At 46.3% G+C, this 20,406-nt stretch overlaps 1 protein-coding gene across 1 annotated transcript in view; it reads right to left on the reverse strand.

Annotated features, from left to right (window-relative positions):
* Window positions 1-1,292: 1,292 nt before the first annotated feature.
* Window positions 1,293-20,406, reverse strand: part of LOC147628529 (ras-related protein RABF2b-like) — a 50,153-nt gene continuing 31,039 nt past the window's right edge. The window contains exons 5-7 of the mRNA XM_086813718.1: window positions 14,313-14,386; window positions 14,145-14,238; window positions 1,293-1,886 (exon numbers count right to left, since the gene is read on the reverse strand). Of these exons, the coding sequence (XP_086669844.1) occupies window positions 1,786-1,886; window positions 14,145-14,238; window positions 14,313-14,386 (269 nt within the window). The 3' untranslated portion in view covers window positions 1,293-1,785. The remainder of the gene's footprint in view (window positions 1,887-14,144; window positions 14,239-14,312; window positions 14,387-20,406) is intronic.

Below are 20,406 nucleotides of genomic sequence, written 5' to 3' on the forward strand. Positions count from 1 at the left end.
CAACTTCTAGTGGTAATCAAAATGTACGTGCTGGTCATGGTTCCTCTTCATCCTTTCGTTGTCCTAGTGCCACAAGATGGACTCAAGAGAAAGACAACCAAGGAAGGGTGTCACCCTCTCGGTATAATTTGAGACCTGGAGTTACAAAAGAAAACCAGGAAACTTTTTCTCTTCTATTTGATTAAAAAAAGGGGCTATGGTCTCAGCCTGGGACAAGAAGTATCCGGATGTCAAGTGGAGACAGGATACATCACCTAGTGATGCCCATACTTTAGGTGAGAAGGAACAGGTGGATGTTTTGCTTGCGAAGAGTATGTGAACAGATGGAGAGAGAAGGCATTGAGAATCTTGTGCAATATTTTAAGGAAAGAGAGGCTGATGGTGGTACCTCATTGATTGGCTTTCTGTTTTTTTTTTTAATGAATTATGAAGATTGCTCTTTGGAATGTAAAAGGTGTGTGTTCACCGTCTAAGAATTATCGCATGTGGTCAATGGGATATGTTTTGTGCTGTGGAGCATAAACAACATTCCATGACTGGACAACTGTATGATTACAAGGAATTTCGTGTGTTTTATAATGGACACCCCACTACACAATCAAGAGTCATGATTGTAGTGAAATCTCAGTTTAAGCCATCATTGGTTATGCAGGATGTCCGGAGCGGTTCATTGTTATGGAAGTGGAGTTTATGGATGAAACATTATAGCGAGAGAGAGACGTTTAGCTTCATTTACAAAAGAAAGAGTATTCCCAACAAATCTAGGTGCAACAAACAACTACAAGCTCTCGAACAACAATGTTGCATAGCAACATACATGCACACCTCTCATAGGCGGCTCATATGAAGCATATGAGGCAAATTCTTGGTAGCGTGCAGTTAACATACCTAAACCTTTACATGCACATGCACAGCACATGCACAACTCTCCCTCTCTCTCTCTCCTCACTTTCTAGTGTGAGATTGTGTGTACATATCATTTTAATTTTGACCACATTACCTCATTGATCATCTAATAATCGCATTAATCAATCATGATTATTAGATTCATTTACCTTGATCCTCCCTAGATAATCTAAACCTTCACATGCACCCCTCTCTCTCTCCTTCGGTAACGAACTACAAATAAAAAATCGATGTGTATATCTCATTAACCAATAATGCTTGTTAGATTCATTTGCTTTGATCCTCGTAGCTTACCTAAACCTTCACATGCATACCTCTCTCTCTCTCTCTCTCTCTCTCTCTCTCTCTCTCTCTCTCTTACCCCACAAGCCCATATGACTTGCATGTTGGAAATGAAAAAGCGCACAAGTCAATTCTATTACCTTCTTGTAAGGTCACACACTGCTTGTTGGTTTCTGCCCCCAAACAACATCGAGGAGACCCAAACGAGGCAGCATCGAGAGCCCCGCCATCCCCAAAAAGAGGCAGTCCACCAAGAGCCTCCAAATAAATATGTTTGGTTTTACTCCCCAAAAAAAACTCCTTAAATTATTATTTCTTTTTACAGTACTATTAAATCAGATGTGATACATTTTGCATCTGCAGGTATATCTTTATTCTGCTTATAAATACCATATGTTTGTATTCAACCATGGACAAGCTACACTTTAGACAGCCACAATAATCCCCTCCAAGACTAACAAATCCAAGTTTTCCTCCTCAAGCATGTTTTGAAGGCAATCTTGGCATCAATTCAAGATGTGGAGACATTTGACCTTTTTTTACCCCACAGCATCCAAGTACACACAGAAGTAGCTGAAGCCGGCCTGCATGCTTTCTTTAAGAGCAACACGAACTCTTTGCAGCTGTTTCCATTGGTCTGTCGCTAAGTTGCATTCCACTTGGAGGTTGGACAGGTTGAGCTTTTGGAAGCTTCCTTGCTGCAGCCAGAATTGCAACTAATAATAATTAATCTTGAACCTGCAAATAATTATCTGGACTAGCAGTGTACTAGTCCTATGAGAAACTCTCCTGCGGTACATGTCAGAATCAAAAGAGAGGCAGAAGTAGACTCAGAAGGTTCTTGTACTTGGAAAAAGGATCAGCTGTGAGGATGCACAAGGTTGTGAGTATAGTCTGAAGCAAGGCAGAAGGTCTGGAAGCAAGGCCAGCAGTCCCCCATGAGCAGGCGGATGCCAGACAGCAGGTAACACTCGTACTAGTAAAGACTGTTCAATATAGGCAGCCTCCACAATGGTGGGCTGCCCCCAGGAGCAGGTGGACACCAGAACATCAGGTAGGCAGCAGAACAACATCAGTGGGTACCCCGACAACGTGCCCAGGTCTGCACATGGGCCGACATTCATGGCTTTGGAAAGACCAGGGTAAATATTGTGGCCTGTTGCTATCAGGGTGTCCATTATGAATCGCGTATCTTCTCTTTTTTTCCCCGGGAAAAAGATCCTTCTATTAGTCACCGATAAAACAGCCATGAAGGCTAAATGCAAACTCGTCCCCAAATGGGAAGCAGGAGTCAAGATACATAAAAGGGGAGGATGCTCTTGTCCTCCGGCTGGCCGCTCTCGGAGGAGGAGGCTATCTCATCCAATCGGTGGAGGGGGGAACAACCACACACGTGGTCTGTAGTGCCAAATCCTCAGTAGGGCCTCCTGGCGCTTCTGCATACGGTCTAAGCCACCCTGCATCTTCCCCCACTGACCACAGAGGGACTATTGCTGGCGGGGTGAAGGTGCCTTCGATGGCTTCGCTACAATGAGCTCTCCAGACGTGCCACACAGCAATACTGCTGCAAACCTATCTCTAGCAACAACCTGGAGTCCAGTGACCTGTAGTGGAGCTGGAACTGGCACTGTACTAATACGAAGGTGAGAAACCTAAGGGCTAGTCCCCCACCCTCCTCATATGGCATGATGACCGCAGCCTCCGTGGCCCAAGCGACTGTGCCCCACGTAACAATACGGGCGGGGGCCTGATTCATAGTGAAAATGTGTGGGATCCGCTGCCAAACCTGTTGAGCTTTTGGGCAATCCAAAAGACAATGATGCTGAGACTCCTAGGGGTGGCCACAATTCTGGTCTATCCCCAATGGCCACCCAAGTGCCCAATGCAAAGCTCATTTCAGCCAACTGCCACATCAAGAGAGTGATCTTCCACGGCCGAAAACTGTCCCACAGACGCTTCCAGAAATCTGAGAAAATGTGGTGGGAGGCCCTGGGACTGCCAGTGAATCCTACGGCCCAGCCATGCAGTAGATGCAAAAAAGGGGGTGCCAAGCATCTCCTCAATGTCCTCTCGATCATGCCAAGTCTGCTCTCTCGGGTCCCACTGGAGACGCCTGGGAGGTCGGCCCTCCCAGGCGTGGAGGGTCGATGTGCCACTCATGTGCATGGAAACCAATCACCCTCACCCTCTGCATGGTGCATCCCCTGAAATCCTCCAAGGGGGTCTCTCCTCTCTCTAGTCTGCCATGAGGTCCGATGGAGAAGGTGATTAAGGTGGAGCCCTCATCTACGCCACGAACTACCAGAGGAATATCGTGCCTGGTGGAGGAGGGTCTGATATCGGGGCCAACCACTCTGGGGGGGTGGCGGAGTCAATGTCAAGGCTAAATCTGTCCCTACCCCGGATCCCAGAGTAAGGCTCCTCTCCTGGGCCTCAAGGGGCAGCTGTCTGAATGTGAGCCAATCTCCAAGTGACCTAGTGGGACCCATGCTCAAAGCTCCCCATGATACGTGCAAGCAAGCCCCGAGCATGTAATTGCTAGGCAGACGTACCGTAGGGTTCTAGATCAAAGACTATCGGACACGCTCCTCGGAGACTACCAGAGCTACCTGCCGAAGGGCAGGCCTAAGATGATCCCAAGCACACAAGAGACTGGCTCCAAATCTGTCCTCGAATCAAAGACTATCGGACACGCTCCTCGGAGACTACCAGAGCTACCTGCCGAAGGGCCGGCCTGAGATGATCCCAAGCACACAAGAGACTGGCTCCAAATCTGTCCTCGAATGCTCGGCTAAGGCCGCGTGCCTGCATCTCTATGAAAATCCATCTCGTGCTCTAAGGCCAAGGTCCTCCCAAGATCAAGGTGCAGGCGGAGATCCTAGCCAAGAGGAAGTCCTTCCAAGGCTCACCACCTAGAGAAGACCTCGAACAATCAACTTACCCAAAAGGGCCCAGCTCTAAATGGAGGGGTCGATGATGCCCATGCCCCCTCTGGGACCCACGAAAAAGCCTCAATTGGACGCCAAGTCAGGGCGGGCGATGAGCCAACCCAAAAACCACACGACTTGTGCTGATCTCCACCCCGGAAGCACGACAAAAGATCGCAATCGCCTCGGCGAATCTCTAGAGATTCGCCTCGTCCCCCGACAAGTATGCTGCCATGTCATCGGCAAACACTAAATAAAGTAGCTCCTCCTGTGCATGGATAGCTCCTCCTACACATGGATGGTAAGGCACAGCCCATGTAGCCTTGTCTCCTGGACAAAGAGAAAATTGTTCATGGCCTCTGCCAGCAACAAACAGGAAGAGACAAGGCGCTAGAGGGAAGCCCTACCAGACCAAGCGAGAGCGGAAATCTATCGCCTCTAGCTCCCTGAATAAGAACCTGGCCATGTGAGGCTAAGTGGAGTCCCAAAACACCTCAGACTCCGTCCTCCGAAAAACCCATCCTGCACATCGTCCCCTCCAAAAAGCCCCAATCAACTCTTCAATCGTTGAAACGTAGCTGGTATGTTTGTTAGTCCAAATGGCATTACCTTATATGTAAAAGTCCCATCCTCTATAGAGAAGGTGGTCTTATGTTGGTCTTTGGGATATATGGATACTTGGTTGTACCCAAAAAATCCATCCAAGAAGCTATAAGCTTCTTTTTTTGCTACCCTTTCAAGCACATGTTCAGTGTAAGGCAATGGGTACACCATTGACATCATTTAACTTTTTTAAGTTCACGCATTCGCAAAACTTGCCATTCTTTTTTGGTACTATGACCTCTTGTGAAACCCATGAAATCTACATAAATGAGTCTATTTTCTTCTTCCTTAATGGTCTTGGAATAGGTTTCATTGTACGTGTACTATTTTTGCTTAATTGGCCTTGCATCATTCACCAATGGGATCGTATGCTCATAGGCTTTCTCAAAATCCAAAAGAAGAACAATCAGATCCTACTCGTGCAGCCTGGCTGAAGCGGTCGCCTCCAAAAAGGTGAAGATGTTGTCCATGATGCTCCAATCTTGAATAAAGCCAATATGTGTACCCTGAGTCAAGTCACGGAGGAAGGGTTGCAGTCTTGGCTCATGGCCTTGGCTAGAATTTTGTAGACGGTCCCTAGGAGGGTTATGGGTCTCCACTACCAAATCTCCAATCTGTCACCACCCTCCTTGGGAATCAAGTGGATTAATCCCTTAGACAACCTCTCCGGCATGGCTCCCGTAACCATTATCTCATTGAAGGCAACTCTAAGGCCACCTTCCATGAGATCCCAGTGTAAGAGAAATAAGCCCATCCTCACCCAAACATTTTCCCGTAGGTAGTGCCGTCAAAGCCTCCACCAGCTCCTCAGATGTGAATGCATACTCCACCCTGTGTCCCAAAGGGACCAAAAGAATGGGATCAGAAGGTGTGGCTCCTGCCCTACAAGATCTTCCCGCAGGGGTGGGTACATCCCTCTGAAATATGGTGCTTCTGAATGAAGAGAATGTCAATGGGTCCACCAACTATTGCTCTGTGGAGCTCCTCTCTAAGGACACCACACCTCTGAAAGCATTGTGGGCTCCCCAAACCCTGGATGTTCCAAGAGATAATCTGCTCGCAATCCTGAAGTGAGAAGGTTCTCTGTGTTGACACGCATTTACCTCGTGCAGACACAGATCTGCTTCTCAATACTAAATATTCTCTGCATCAAATCCATCAGTGCAACTACAATCGGCGGGAAGTAGAACTATTTGCACTGCCCTCCACTCGAAGAGTCTTAGGCGTGAGTTTCGATGGAGAGTAATCACTGTCGGTCCTAGGGCGGAGCCGTGCCAAATGGACATGAATCCTGGCCTCCATGTGTAGCCACTCTGTTCGAGCCCTGGAGTATGGAGTCCACCTGTCACAATGCCGATATTTGTAGGAGGGGAACAAGGGTATTGCCATTGAAACATGAAGAAATACAAAAAGCAACACCTCCAAGCTAGAGGACACCATCTCCCCTATTTGATCTCTAAGGCCAGAGCCACCCAACTCCATCTGGACCAAAGGCCAGAGGTGGGTAAGCACATTAGTGATACGAAGGTTATGCAAATGGTGCTAGAGCTCAATGGCCTTCTCCTGAATAGCGGTGGACACTAACTCCATGCTCCAGTCCGTCCCCTATGCTGCACTCAGTGGGAAGGAGAAGATCATCTCGCCTCTCTGGAGTGGACGGTCTGGAGTGATATAACACCACACAAATGCAAATGGGATCCACCGTCTCCTCAAACATACCAGCTCCTTCGACACGAAGGCAACGGAAAAAGCAAATGTCAACTGGCTGCCCCAAAACCCTGGGGAGGGGGGGGACTCTAGAGGGAGAGCCTACACCGTAGAAGCAACGATGGTGGTCATCTCTACCGGCTCCATAAAACGATGGATCAAACGGTGGACTGAGCTGGCCAACTATCTCCGCTCCGAGTCAGGCGCGGTTGGAGTGCTCTGGAGAAGCGGAAGGGGAGGGAGGATGGGGTTCCAAAACAACCGGAGGAGAGGGAGCTACAGGGGGGAGAGTCGACGCAGGTAGCGAAGGAGGGGATGGGCAGGGAGAAGGGTTTGCCTGCAAGGGGAGGGGCCGCGAGGACAGGCCTACCAAAGGCTCTATAGGGTCAAAGAGACTCTCAAAAAGCTAAAAGCCTGGAGGGGGGCCCGACGAGGTAACGGTCTCCGGAAAGAAAAAAAAAGGGGGGGGGGGGAGAGGGGGCATCACTGTCGATGGGTTGTTGTAACGGTTCTCTGACACGACTGTATCCTCATGAATCCTGCCAACCTGGCACGCCTGTCAACGTCGCTCTGCTCTAGAAGTCAGCCGACGGTTCCACCTCGGGCCAATAGTCTGCCACTCTCTTGCGCCAGTCTCACCCGAGGTCAGGTCCTGGCCGTCGGGTATTTGGGGGCCTGTGTCCCTCCCATCCACCTGAGGAGGATCTCAACTAGGGTAGGGGGAGGGGGCACTGGAGGCATCCTCCTAGACTGTCGACGAGGACAAGCTCTAGCCTGGTGTCCCATTTGTCGGTAGATGTGTCATGTGCACAGTGTGTATCTACCGTGTGCTACACGCACGCAAGACTAGTTTCGAGGCTTGGGGAAGCTTGGAACTAGGCAGGCTGATTGACGAGCTGAGTTAGGGATATACTAACGGGCGGGCACCCAAGTATGGACGGGTGGGCGCCCGAGTGTGGACGCCCGATGACCGGCCAAGAGCCTATAAAAGGGTGGCCAGATATAGAGAGTCTCGCGAGTTTGTGAGAGCTCTATGGTCTTGGAGCCTGGATCTAGTGCAGACGTGCACCTGCTTTACGCAGCCGAGACCGACAGCAGTCTCGAGGCTCGCGAGGGCAGCTTCGTGGCGGTATGGGACGTCGCGAGGAGGAGATTGGTCCGTACGTCATCCTAGTTAGTTCAGCTCGTGGCTCGGTGGGGACAGCCAAGACTGTGGGCTTGCCCACGGCTGTCGTGGTTGGGAGGTGAGTCAGGCCTGCACCCCCTTGTTCTTTGTTTGTTCGTTTGTTTGCAGGATTCGAGTCCGAACCAAGATCGATCACGAGGAGATCCGTGGGGTTTTGACAGTGGTATCAGAGCATACCTCGTGAACGAGCAAGTCGGTAGGTAGAGAAGATGAGGTCGAAGAAAGGTATGTGTTAAAAAGCCTGCTGTTTTTTCTGTGCATACTGTTGTTTTCAGAATAGTATGTGTTTTCGAAGGCTTGCCAGCTACGGAAGGTACCGATGCCGATCTTTTTGACGATTTTGTGTCAAAATCAGATTTCCAAGAGTTCAAAGTAGCTCTCGAAGCTTCTTCGTCGGAACGTACAGACACAAATCGCAGCCCAGATGCAAGCTTTGCAGAACTCCATCGCTCTATTGACCACTACCCTCTCCACTTTCTCGGGTATGGATACCTTGGCTTCAGCTTTAGGCCCCAACATTACTCCGGAACCGTTCAGGGGCGAGCAAAAGCAGCGCACCAAGGAGATCGTAGACACGTGGCTACATAAGTGGCAAGTTCACTTTCAGTTTCATCCATATGATGATGGAAAGAAGATCCAGTTAGCAGCAGGTTTGTTGTCCGGCAAAGCTTTGCTTTGGTGAAAGGAACTCAACCCTAAGCCAACGACTTGGGCACAATACGAAGACATCTTCAAGAAAGAATTCCTCAAGAAAGAGGATGATTATGATGTTGTTGCCCGGTTTTCAGCTTTGACCATGACCTCGCAGCACCTCACTTATGAGGTCTACCTCCAGAAGTTTCGTAACTTGCAGATGAAAGCTACAAAGATGGATCCCACTACTCTTTTGGGGTTTTTCGTAGCTGGTTTACCAGACTCGTGCCGATTACAGGTTAAAAATAACAAATGTAAAACATTGGACGAGGCCATTCATTCAGCTCGTATCTATGATGATACGATGGTCTCTTCCAAGTCGAAACCCGTTACCGAGCAGGGGAACAAGCATAAAAGGAAGTTCTCCGCACCTATGGCTAACACGACAGAAGGAAAGTCTTCAGACCAACCTTCAAAGAGTTCCAATTCGACACCAGCGAAGAAGAAACGACTCCTTAGGGCTTTAAAGCTCAAGAAGGACGTTGTTTTATCTACGAAGAAAAAGGACACATGCGTAACGAGTGCCCGAAGCAAAAGGGTACCAAGACAAACGCAGGACCCAAGCCAAAGGCAGCTAACCAGTTGTCTTTGACAGGTACGTCAATTACTGTACTTTCTCGCCCTAGTACTTGTTCTGATTGTCTGTTCAATTCTAAAGTATTTGGCTTGCATGATCTTCTCCGAGTTTATGGAGAAGTGAATGGCCATAAAATTCACATTCTTTTAGACCCTGGCAGTTCGCATAACTTGATACGACACTCAGCGATCATACCTATGAGGTACGCCTACCTGCGGGAAGGCAAGTTTGGGATCACAAGGTGGAGATGCTTCCAATCCAGATTCAGGACTACAAAGATACTCTGGAATGCTATGTAATGTATCTAGAAAATGTAGACTTGTTATTAGAGATTGAGTGGTTTAAGACTCTTGAAGTCCAGATAGATTGGTCTAGTCATATTTTTTCTTTTCAGCATAAGGACACCAAGTATAGTATTTTAGGTGATTGTATTCATCCCTCTCAACAACCTCTTGTAAATACAATTGATTTTGGAAATATAATGGATTCTTCTTTGTATACCGCTTTCCATTGTGTATTGATTCCACTTTCTTCCTTTCTCATCTCTTCCATGGATGTAAATGAATTAAGTGTGTTTGAAAGCAAAGAATTACATAAGATACTTGATTCGTTTCCAGACGTATTTCCTAAGGAACTGCCATCGGGTTTACCACCTGAACGGGACTAGATCATCGTATTGACTTGATCCCTGGTGCTCATCTTGTAAGTATTCCACCTTATAGGATGAGCCAAGCTGAGGAAGATGAGTTGGCTAAACAACTCGAAGATTATTTGAGGATGGGCCAGATCCGTCCAAGTAAATCACCTTGGGGTGCACCTGTGTTGCTTAGGAGAAAGAAGGACAATACCTGGACAATGTGTATAGATTACAAGAGATTGAACAAGCTGACCATTAAGAACCGTTATCCTCTCCCTAGATCAGATGACCTGATTGACCGGTTAGTAGGAGCGAAATATTTCACGAAGATAGCTTTACGTACTGGCTATCACCAGATACGTATTCATGAAAGGCATGTCGAAAGAACCGCCTTTCGGACTAGGTATGGCCATTACGAGTTTCTCGTATTACCTTTTGGGTTAACCAATGCTCCAGCCACTTTCCAGCAAATGATGAACGATCTTTTTTGTGAACATTTGGAAAAATTTGTGGTGGTGTTCCTGGATGATATTTTGATATATAGTCGTACTCTTGAGGATCATGTCAGACACCTCACGATTGTCTTATCTATTTTAAGACAGAATCGACTATATTCTAAGTTGAGTAAATGTGAGTTCTTTATGACCGACATCATTTACTTGGGACACCAGATCACTAGAGATGGATTGAGCATTGACTATGACCGAGTTCAGAAGGTTCTGGACTGGCCTATACCGCGAACAGTGAAACAACTTCGTTATTTTCTCGGTTTTGTTGTTTTTCTTCGGAAATCTGTACGGGAGTACTCTCAGCTCACACTACCGATGACCGACTTATTGAAAGGTTGTGAACGTAAGTCAAATCAGCCTATCACTTGGAATAACGATTTGGATATGGCCTTCAGACTTTTGAAAGATAAAGTTAAGGAAGCACCTATCTTAGCATTGCCTGATCCTAGTCGGCCTTATGTTCTTGAAACTGATGCCAGTGACTATGCTATCGGGGCTGCTTTATTTCAAGATGGTAGACCGGTTGCTTTTGAAAGTAAAAAGCTAGACAACACTCAATCTCGTTGGCCAACCCTTGAGAAGGAGCTTTATGCTGTGATTCATGCTCTCAAGGTTTGGAGACATTATTTAAATGGCTCCAAGTTTGTGGTATTGTGACTGATCATCAGTCAATCAAGTATGTGTGTGATGCGGATGATTTGAGAGGCAGGATGGCTCGTTGGGCAGAGTTAATGCAAGATTTTGATTTTGAGATCCGTTATCGGAAAGGGTCCATGAATAGTATCGCAGATGCGCTTAGTCAGATTAGAGAGGTGAATACTTTGTCGTTCACCGAGATTTCTACTGACTTATTTCAGTCATTAAGAGGGCTTTGCAAGACTGATAGTTATTTTGGTCCATTTTGGCAGAAGATCCAGGACGGAAGCTCATTGATTGACCAAGACTCGATGACTGAGCAGTCTACTATTCAAGCTGCAGGAGGCCAGTGGATGATTCGGAATGGTTTACTATTTCGTAATGACAAAATTTGTGTACCACAGATCCCGGACATTAGGTCCAAGATTCTTAAGGAGTGTCACGACGCCCCTTCTGCTGGATACCCTCGGGTACACAGGACACTATCATTAGTGAAACACACTTTTATTGGCCGAAGATGAAAGGGTATGTAGAAGATTATGTTCTCAAGTGTCAGATTTGTCAGGCAAATAAAGCTGAACGCTTTAGATAGGCTAGGTTGTTGCATCCTTTGCAAATCCCAGGTAATAAATGGGAAAGTATTTCCATGGATTTTATTACCGGATTGCCAAGAACACATCAAGGCCACGATTCTATTTGGGTTGTGGTAGATCGCTTGACAAAAATGGCTAGATTTTTACCGACCCGGAAGACTATTACAGCTATGCAATTAGCACGGCAGTTTATCGAGCAAATGTTTATACTATACGGGTTACCGCAAGACATAGTCAGTGATAGGGACTCTAAGTTTACGAGTGATTTTTGGAAACTTGTTTTTGAGAAGTTGGAAACAACTTTGAATTTGAGTTCCTCATATCATCCTCAATCTGATGGCCAGACTGAAAGAGTGAATCAGATTTTGAAGGATATGCTTCGAGCATATGTATGCAAAAGACAGACTTCATGGGAGGATTATCTTCCTATGTTAGAATTTACATATAACAGTACTAAGCATACGAGTACAGGGTTTAGTCCTTTCATGCTTATGTATGGTTTTCAACCTAGATCACCTGTTACAGTAGAATTCTAAGGACTTCAACATGATGCAGCACATAATTTTTTGCAAGATATGCAGGAAATGTTACAAGTTGCGAAGGAATCTATTAGAAGTGCTCAAGGCCGAGACAGGTTTTATTCTAATAGACATCGTTCACCCAGAGAGTTCTCTGAAGAAACGATGGTGTATTTGCGAGTTCCGAAAGATTCCGAGACTTTACAGACAGGTCGATCTCCGAAATTACCCCCTAGATACTGTGGACCATTTCGTGTTACACGACGGATTGGTTCAGTTGCATATGAATTGGATTTGCCTTCTAATGTGAAAGTTCATCCTGTATTTCATGTCAGTAGACTTAAGGAAGTACTGGGTGGAGCAAATCAGTTAGTTACTCCTCAAGAAATTATAGATGTCGAGGACATGACATTTGTTCCGCACGAACCTGAAAAGATTCTTGGATTTCGTGAACGAAGATTACGTAATACGCTTATCACGGAATACAAGATCAAGTGGAAGAATCATGTTGAGGAGGACGCTACATGGGAGACATTGACTACTCTTCAGAGAGATTACCTTGGCTTTTTAGTGAGCTCAGGAGTGAGCTCTTAGAGGAAGGGGAGTATGTCATGGGCACAGTGTGTATCTACCGTGTGCTACACGCACGCAAGACTAGTTTCGAGGCTTGGGGAAGCTTGGAACTAGGCAGGCTGATTGACGAGCTGAGTTAGGGATATACTAACGGGCGGGCACCCAAGTATGGACGGGCGAGCGCCTAAGTGTGGACGCCCGATGACCGGCCAAGAGTCTATAAAAGGGTGGCCAAGGTTAGTTATTGGGATATAGAGAGTCTCGCGAGTTTGTGAGAGCTCTATGGTCTTGGAGCCTCGATCTAGTGCAAACGTGCACCTGCTTTACGCAGCTGAGGCCGACAGCAGTCTCGAGGCCCGCGAGGGCAGCTTCGTGGCGGTATGGGACGTCACGAGGAGGAGATTGGTCGGTACGTCATCCTAGTTAGTTCAGTTCGTGGCTCGGTGGGGACAGCCAAGACTGTGGGCTTGCCCACAACTATCGTGGTTGGGAGGTGAGTCACACCTGCACCCCCTTGTTCTTTGTTTGTTCGTTTGTTTGCAGGATTCAAGTCCGAACCAAGATCGATCACGAGGAGATCCGTGGGGTTTTGACAAGATGAAACATTGGCCTAGTAGGTGAGAGTACTCAACTCTTTGCGAAATAGGGTTCCCCCGAAGGCTAGGAAGCGATATGGCATGAGATTCTACCTCCAGAGAGGCAATGCAGATACGAAGGGATGGAATCCCGACCGTCCGAGCAAGAATCGAAGCGGCAGTGGGGGAGATTCCATCACCCTCCCGATGGCACCACCAATCACCGGAAGGAGGGGAAAGTATTCCTTCCTGAGACCAAGAAAGCAGACTATCATAGGAAAGCCTGAGATGACAGCCAAGGGTCGGACGTTGGGTCAAAGCCGTGCTGCCACCTCGCAAAGAAGGCCTAGGCCGTGTGCAGTGCAACGGGGCTCAGCTACATGAATCTGTCTAACGCCGCAGGCGAATCGAACTCAACCTGGTAGTAGCCACGCCCCAAGGGATGAATATCAAAGATCTTTCCAGGCACGCCCAGCAGGCTTGCCTATAACATGTCCATGAGCTGTCCACACGCTAGGCGGCTACCCACAATCTTGCATACCAGGGTGGAAGCTTCCAAAGATGTAACTACCGAAGCGAGGAGCTGTAGGTCCGCTTCTGAAAAAGATAGGCAAGGGACAGCGGCCTCGGTCAGGGGTTACGGAGCGGCTGCCATGGAATCCTCCTAAAGGTTCTAAGACCAGAAGGGGCTGAAACTTGCCGAAAAGGAACAATGACCAAAAGCTGAAAACCTGCCTTGAGGAAGCGCTGAAGGGAAGGAAGAGACGGGGGGTCACGAGGAGCAGGAAGGTAAGTTATTCTCAAACGAAGGAAAAAGTGCGGAGGAGGAGAGGCCTGTTGGAGGGACGAAGGGGTGAGGGAGCAGAGGAGCAGGGGCGGAAGCAGGGAGAAACAACCAAACAGAGCCACACGACGGGGCTGGAGAAAGGGTGGGCAGGAGGCGGAAAGGGAGGGACAGCGTGCGGGAGGAGGAGGGAGAGGCGGGGGCAGGAGGCAGGAGGCAGGAGAGGAGGAGGAAGGGGTGACAGCGGAGAGAAGGGGGGGAGGCGGAGCACAAAGAGGACAGGGCAGGGTGCAGGTGGGGGGGCTCACAGCTCCACGCGATCGTTAATTATAATGCATGCATATGAATCGCATATTTTGAAAAGGAAGAGGCCATAACTTAAAGTTTCCCAGATAAAACAAATAACAGAAATCAGTTTTCTGGTTTTAAATACTATACCAATTTCGTAAAACAGCTCATTCACATTCTGAGCAGTCTTAGCTGAGGTCTCCATGAAAAACAACCCATTTTCTTCAGCATAGGCTTGCGCTTCCTGAACATCAAAATCACTGAAATATTGTGAGAATATACTTCCTTGTAAGAGAAGAGAAACCTCTTGGAGCTTACCTCTGGTTCTACTTTCCTTTTCGAGGCTAGATCTGACTTGTTCCCCGCAAGAGCCATCACAAGATTCGCATTTCCTGCAAGCAAGAAAAACTTTTAATTTGAATCCTGATTGTTCAAACTTGGCAAAATCTAAACCATCTCTTTTTAAGCATAAAGTTTTCATCTCTTAAAAATTCAGACAGCAGCCAAATCAATGGTAGTTAATACACTTTTGTAATGGTGGGGTTGACATCCTTGTCTTAAAGGATGTACCACAAAAGGGAGCAATATCCAAGAACATAAAGCAAGTCACATCAGATAACAGAGTCAACTGTGATCCCATAGCCCTAACCCTCATCATTTACCTTTATAAGATTGGAATACATACCTAGATGAATCCAGGAACATGCCCAAATTCACATTTTGGAAACGTGCATGTTATATACTCATGGTGGTCAACCCACAAGACTCTATAACTATCAACTCCATTATGCATAGTATGGACCAGATACTACGACATCCCCACTAACGTCATCAATGCCCAATAGTGGGTGTAGAACTTTGAATCAAGATATGCTCTCACACACACACATAAGAGCATATATTCACACAAAGTCCTTCGTATTGAGTTTCTATCAAACCTCCGAAGATGCAGGGCAGACTCAATGAAGCCTAGCACTAAGGGAAGTAGCAAATAGAAAGAATTAGTACAACAAATAAGATTGGAATATATCTGACCTTCAGAATTGAAAGAATAATCGCACAGTAAAACACTCCAAAAAATTTTGCAAAGAATACCAGGACAAAAAAAGAAAAAGTTTCAAGTACAACTGATAGAGTCACTACTAGAACAAGAAACTAGTGAGTTTTGATTTAAATCAAGAAGGTGAGTCTATAAAAAATAGGAGAAAAAGAAAGAAGGACAAATTTTATTAAACATCTACAACAAACTTAAAGGGTATGTGTTCTGCATCGACATTCACATCTTCATCGAACACATCTACATTTGGGTGCTCTACCCTGGCCCATGAGCCTAAAGGAATGACCCAAGCATCCATTGCTTGGAAATGACACCGCAAAAGGATCTTCACTGGCATGGAGGGGGGATTCTTCCTCAATTTCTAGTCATCATTAATGTTTGAATCAGGGGTTCTCTGCCCGGGTTGTCCCCCAGAATCTAAAATTTTTGGATGTTTTTTTGGAGTTGTTGTAATGCCTTGATGCAATAAAAGGCAAAGATGTATTCTTATCCCAGTTAGGAATCAAGGGAGTGACTAAGCGATAATCTCAGCTTTGGTCATATACCTAGATGAATCCAAGAACATGCCCAAATTCACCTTTTAGGAACGTGCATGTTATATACTCATGGTAGTCAACCCACAAGACTATATGTAACTATCAACTCCATTATCCATAGTATGGACTAGATACTACTACATCCCCACTAATGTCATCAGTGCCCAATAGTGGGTGTAGAACTCTATATCAAGATATGCTCTCACACACGCACTCCACACACATAAGAGCATATATTCACACAAAGCCCTTCGTACTGAGTTTCTATCAAACCTCCGGAGATGCAGGGCAGACTCAGCCATCATGAAGCCTAGCACTAAGGAAGTAGCAAATAGAAAGAATTAGTACAGCAAATAAGTAGTTGATAGCGCAAATGCACCGCTAATGATAGAAAAAGAATAAGCACAATATCAACTCACCGCAACTCGGACGAAACTTTCACAATGTGAAATCTGCATGTCCACTAATACGGCTGAATTATATACTCATGGTAGTCAACCCACAAGACTATATATACTCATGGTAGACAACCCACAAGACTATATAACCCACAAGGAACGTGCATGTTATATACTAATGGTAGTCAACCCACAAGATTATATAACTATCAATTCCATTATGCAAAGTATGGACTAGATACTATGGCATCCCCACTAACGTCATCAGTGCTGCCCAATAGTGGGTGTAGAACTCTGTATCAAGATATGCTCTCACACACACACTCCACACACACACACACATAAGAGCATACATTCACACAAAGTCTTTCGTACTGAGTTTCTATCAAACCTCCGGAGATGCAGGGCAGACTCAGTCATAATGAAGCCTAGCACTCAGGGAAGTAGCAAATAGAAAGAATTAGTGCAGCAAATAAGATTGGAATATATCTGACCTTCAGAATTGAAAGGATAATTGCATTTATTTTACAACAAACAGTAAAACACTCCAAAAAATTTTGCAAAGAATACCAAGACCAAAAAAAAAAGAAAAAGTTTCAAGTACAATTGATAGAGTCACTACTAGAACAAGAAACTAGTCAGTTTTGATTTAAATCAAGAAGGCTAGTCTATAAAAAATAGGAGAAAAAGAAAGAAAGACAAATTTTACTAAACATCTACGACAGACTTAAAGGGTATGTGTTCTGCATCGACATCCACATCTTCATCGAACACATCTACATCCGGGTGCTCTACCCTGGCCCATGAGCCTAAAGGAATGACCCAAGCATCCATTGCTTGGAAATGACACCGCAAAAGGATCTTCACTGGCATGGAGGGGGGGATTCTTCCTCAATTTCTAGTCATCATTCATGTTTGAATCAGGGGTTCTCTACCCAGGTTGTCCCCCAGAATCGAAAATTTTTGGATGTTTTTTTGGAGTTGTTGCAATGCCTTGATGCAATAAAAGGCTATTCTTATCCCAGTTAGGAATCAGGGGGATGACTAAGCGATAATCTCAGCTTTGGTCATATACCTAGATGAATCCAAGAACATGCCCAAAGTCACCTTTTAGGAACGTGCATGTTATATACTCATGGTAGTCAACCCACAAGACTATATAGCTATCAACTCCATTATGAATAGTATGGACTAGATACTACGACATCCCCACTAATGTCATCAGTGCCCAATATTGGGTGTAGAACTCTATATCAAGATATGCTCTCACACACGCACTCCACACACATAAGAGCATATATTCACACAAAGCCCTTCGTACTGAGTTTCTATCAAACCTCCGGAGATGCAGGGCAGACTCAGCCATCATGAAACCTAGCACTAAGGGAAGTAGCAAATAGAAAGAATTAGTACAGCAAATAAGTAGTTGATAGGACAAATGCACCGCTAAAGATAGAAAGAATAAGCACAATATCAACTCACCGCAACTCGGACGAAAACTTCACAATGTGAAACCTGCATGTCCACTAATACGGCTGAATTATATACTCATGGTAGTCAACCCACAACACTATATAACTATCAATTCCATTATGCATAGTATGGACTAGATACTACTACATCCCCACTAACGTCATCAGTGCCCAATAGTGGGTGTAGAACCCTGTATCAAGATATGCTCTCACACACGCACTGCACACACACACATAAGAGCATATATTCACACAAAGCCCTTCGTACTGAGTTTCTGTCAAACCTCCGAAGATGCATGGCAGACTCGGCCATAATGAAGCCTAGCACTAAGGGAAGTAGCAAATAGAAAGAATTAGTACAGAAAATAAGTAGTCGATATGGCAAATGCACCACTAAAGATAGAAAGAATAAGCACTATCAACTGACCGCAACTTGGACGAAAACTTCACAATGTGAAATCTACATGTCCGATAATACGGCTGAATTATGTACCTGGATGAATCCAGGAACATGCCCAAATTCATCTTTTAGGAACGTGCATGTTATATAGTCATGGTAGTCAACCCACAAGACTATATAACTATCAATTCCATTATGCATAGTATGGACTAGATACTACGACATCCCCACTAACGTCATCAGTGCCCAATAGTGGGTGTAGAACTCTGTATCAAGATATGCTCTCTCTCTCTCTCTCTCTCTCTCTCTCTCTCTCTCTCTCTCTCTCTCTCACACACACACACACACACATAAGAGCATATATTCACACAAAGCCCTTCGTTTCTGTCAAACCTCCGGAGATGCATGGCATACTCAGCCATAATGAAGCCTAGCACTAAGGGAAGTAGCAAATAGAAAGAATTAGTACAGCAAATAAGTAGTTGATAGGGTAAATGTACCGCTAAAGATAATTGAGGGAATAACATGGCATGGAAGGCGCGCATGGCTAGGTCGCCTCTCTATAGTGATGTGATGGAGTTGGAGGTTGGTTGCTTCTTGTGCGTTCAGGTCTCACCACCTTCACTCCGAGGGAAGGTGTTGGAATAGTCGGAGTCTTAGTAGTGTGGAAGGTTAACTTAGACTTTTGGTACCGTCCCACGGGCTAGACTGATGAGGATATGGGAGTGCCAGAAGAGATGCTTTGGGGGATCATTACATTCTATGAGTCAGTCATCACAGGCAGAGTATGGGCTCCACGACTCAAAGATCCTACACAGCACTACCGGGGTGAAGCAAGGCTACCCCTTACATTTAGCAGGAGTCCTAATACCGATCCTCTTGTATGTAGATGATATTGTTCTTATTTCTAATTCACCAGAGGGGCTACAAAGGCATTATGGGCCTTTTGCGAGGACCAGGACCTCACTGTGAACCTTGGAAAGACCAAGGTCATGATCTTTAACACCTCCCCACAGCGGATAGGTAGATCTGTAGTACAGTTTACATACAGTGGAGAGCCTGTGGAGTATGTTACCTCATATGTATAACTTGGGATCACTTTTGCTGGACCTCAGTTCTCGATGCGGAAGGCGGACGAAGCTAGATTGATGAGGGGATATGCAGCCCTTCGCTAGAGAGGTAATGCTCACAGATACAGTTTCAAGAGCCGAGGATGAAGCTTTGGCTATTTGATACTCTAGTTACACCTACACTATGGTGCCCCCATCTGGGGTCCCAACTTATACCACAAGAGGAGACGGAGAAGAGAGCCGGCCAAGATAGATACAGAGGAGGTATATGATGGGTGGAAGCCAATGGAGAGGCCCCTAGTGGAGATGATCTCACGCATGATTAGGAGTAAGCCACCAGTGCCACATGAGATTGTGCGGGCAGAGATGGGGGCTGCACTGATAGTGACAGTGGCTTTATTCCAGATAGTGACATACTGGCACAGGCTATGGGAGCTTCCACTAGATAGATACCCCCGGCTAGCTCGGGAGTGCTCGAGGCAGCTGACACTCGAGGGAGATACAGAGTGCTGGTATGCACAAGTAGGCACTTGGTTTGGCATGCATATGGAGGCACTCCCCCCATTTCAGTACACCATAGAGGCCCCGTCATTTTCTCTCAACCGCACAGAGTGGAACAGGGTTATTAGGAAGGACATTGTCAGACTGGATACTCAGAGGACATGGAGTTCACCTAGTTGTCCATTGGGGACGAAGATGGCCTTCTACAGAGATTTTCTCCTATGCCTGACAAAGGATGGTTTCATCATCCGCCCACGCTACATCAACACACACCCATCTTTTGGGGTGAGATGTGCAATCGGCCAGATCCGCACCTCGTCCCACGAACTGAGAGTGGGGAGTGCCAGATATGGACCCAGGGCGGCCACACCAGAGGAGTAGCTCTGTCACACAAAGCCCAAGACAGAGGATCATTACATATGCCGATGCCCTTTATACTATGAGATCCGGGGGAGGTTCCACTGCCTCGTCCGAGCTTGGTTCGGACCACTTTCCAGGATCATGGACTTCCCGAATCAAAGATCCCTGGGACTTTTTCTTCACAGGGAGTCCTTAGTGAGATCCAGATCAACTGTACTTGCTCGAGGCCATCAAGTCTCAATGCATGGAGTATGGCTGCCATGCACAACTTTTTTTTTGATAGTGACTAGGGATTTCTTTGCCTCAACCGCCCTGCATCACCGCCACAACAGAGTCCACCACCCCCGTGGCCCAGACGAGATATCGGAGTCTGCTGGCCTTGTCGTCCAAACAGGATATAGTGGATCTCATCTTCCCACGTTCCATGCCATCGTCTCCAACTTTTACCACTAGCTCCTCACTAACCTTGCCTTTGCTAGACACAGCCAAACAAGAGAGCGTCTCTACCAGACACGACCAGGTTAAGCGTTTTTTGGATTCTCCCTTCTCGAAGGAGAGCATAGAGCAACAGACATTCCAAGCCCTGTCCCACTAGAAGTGCCCAAGATGAGACGCATG

The sequence above is a fragment of the Cibotium barometz genome, chromosome 19, assembly GCF_041138505.1.
Source record: "Cibotium barometz isolate CiBa-2024 chromosome 19, ASM4113850v1, whole genome shotgun sequence".
Lineage (NCBI taxonomy): Eukaryota > Viridiplantae > Streptophyta > Polypodiopsida > Cyatheales > Cibotiaceae > Cibotium > Cibotium barometz.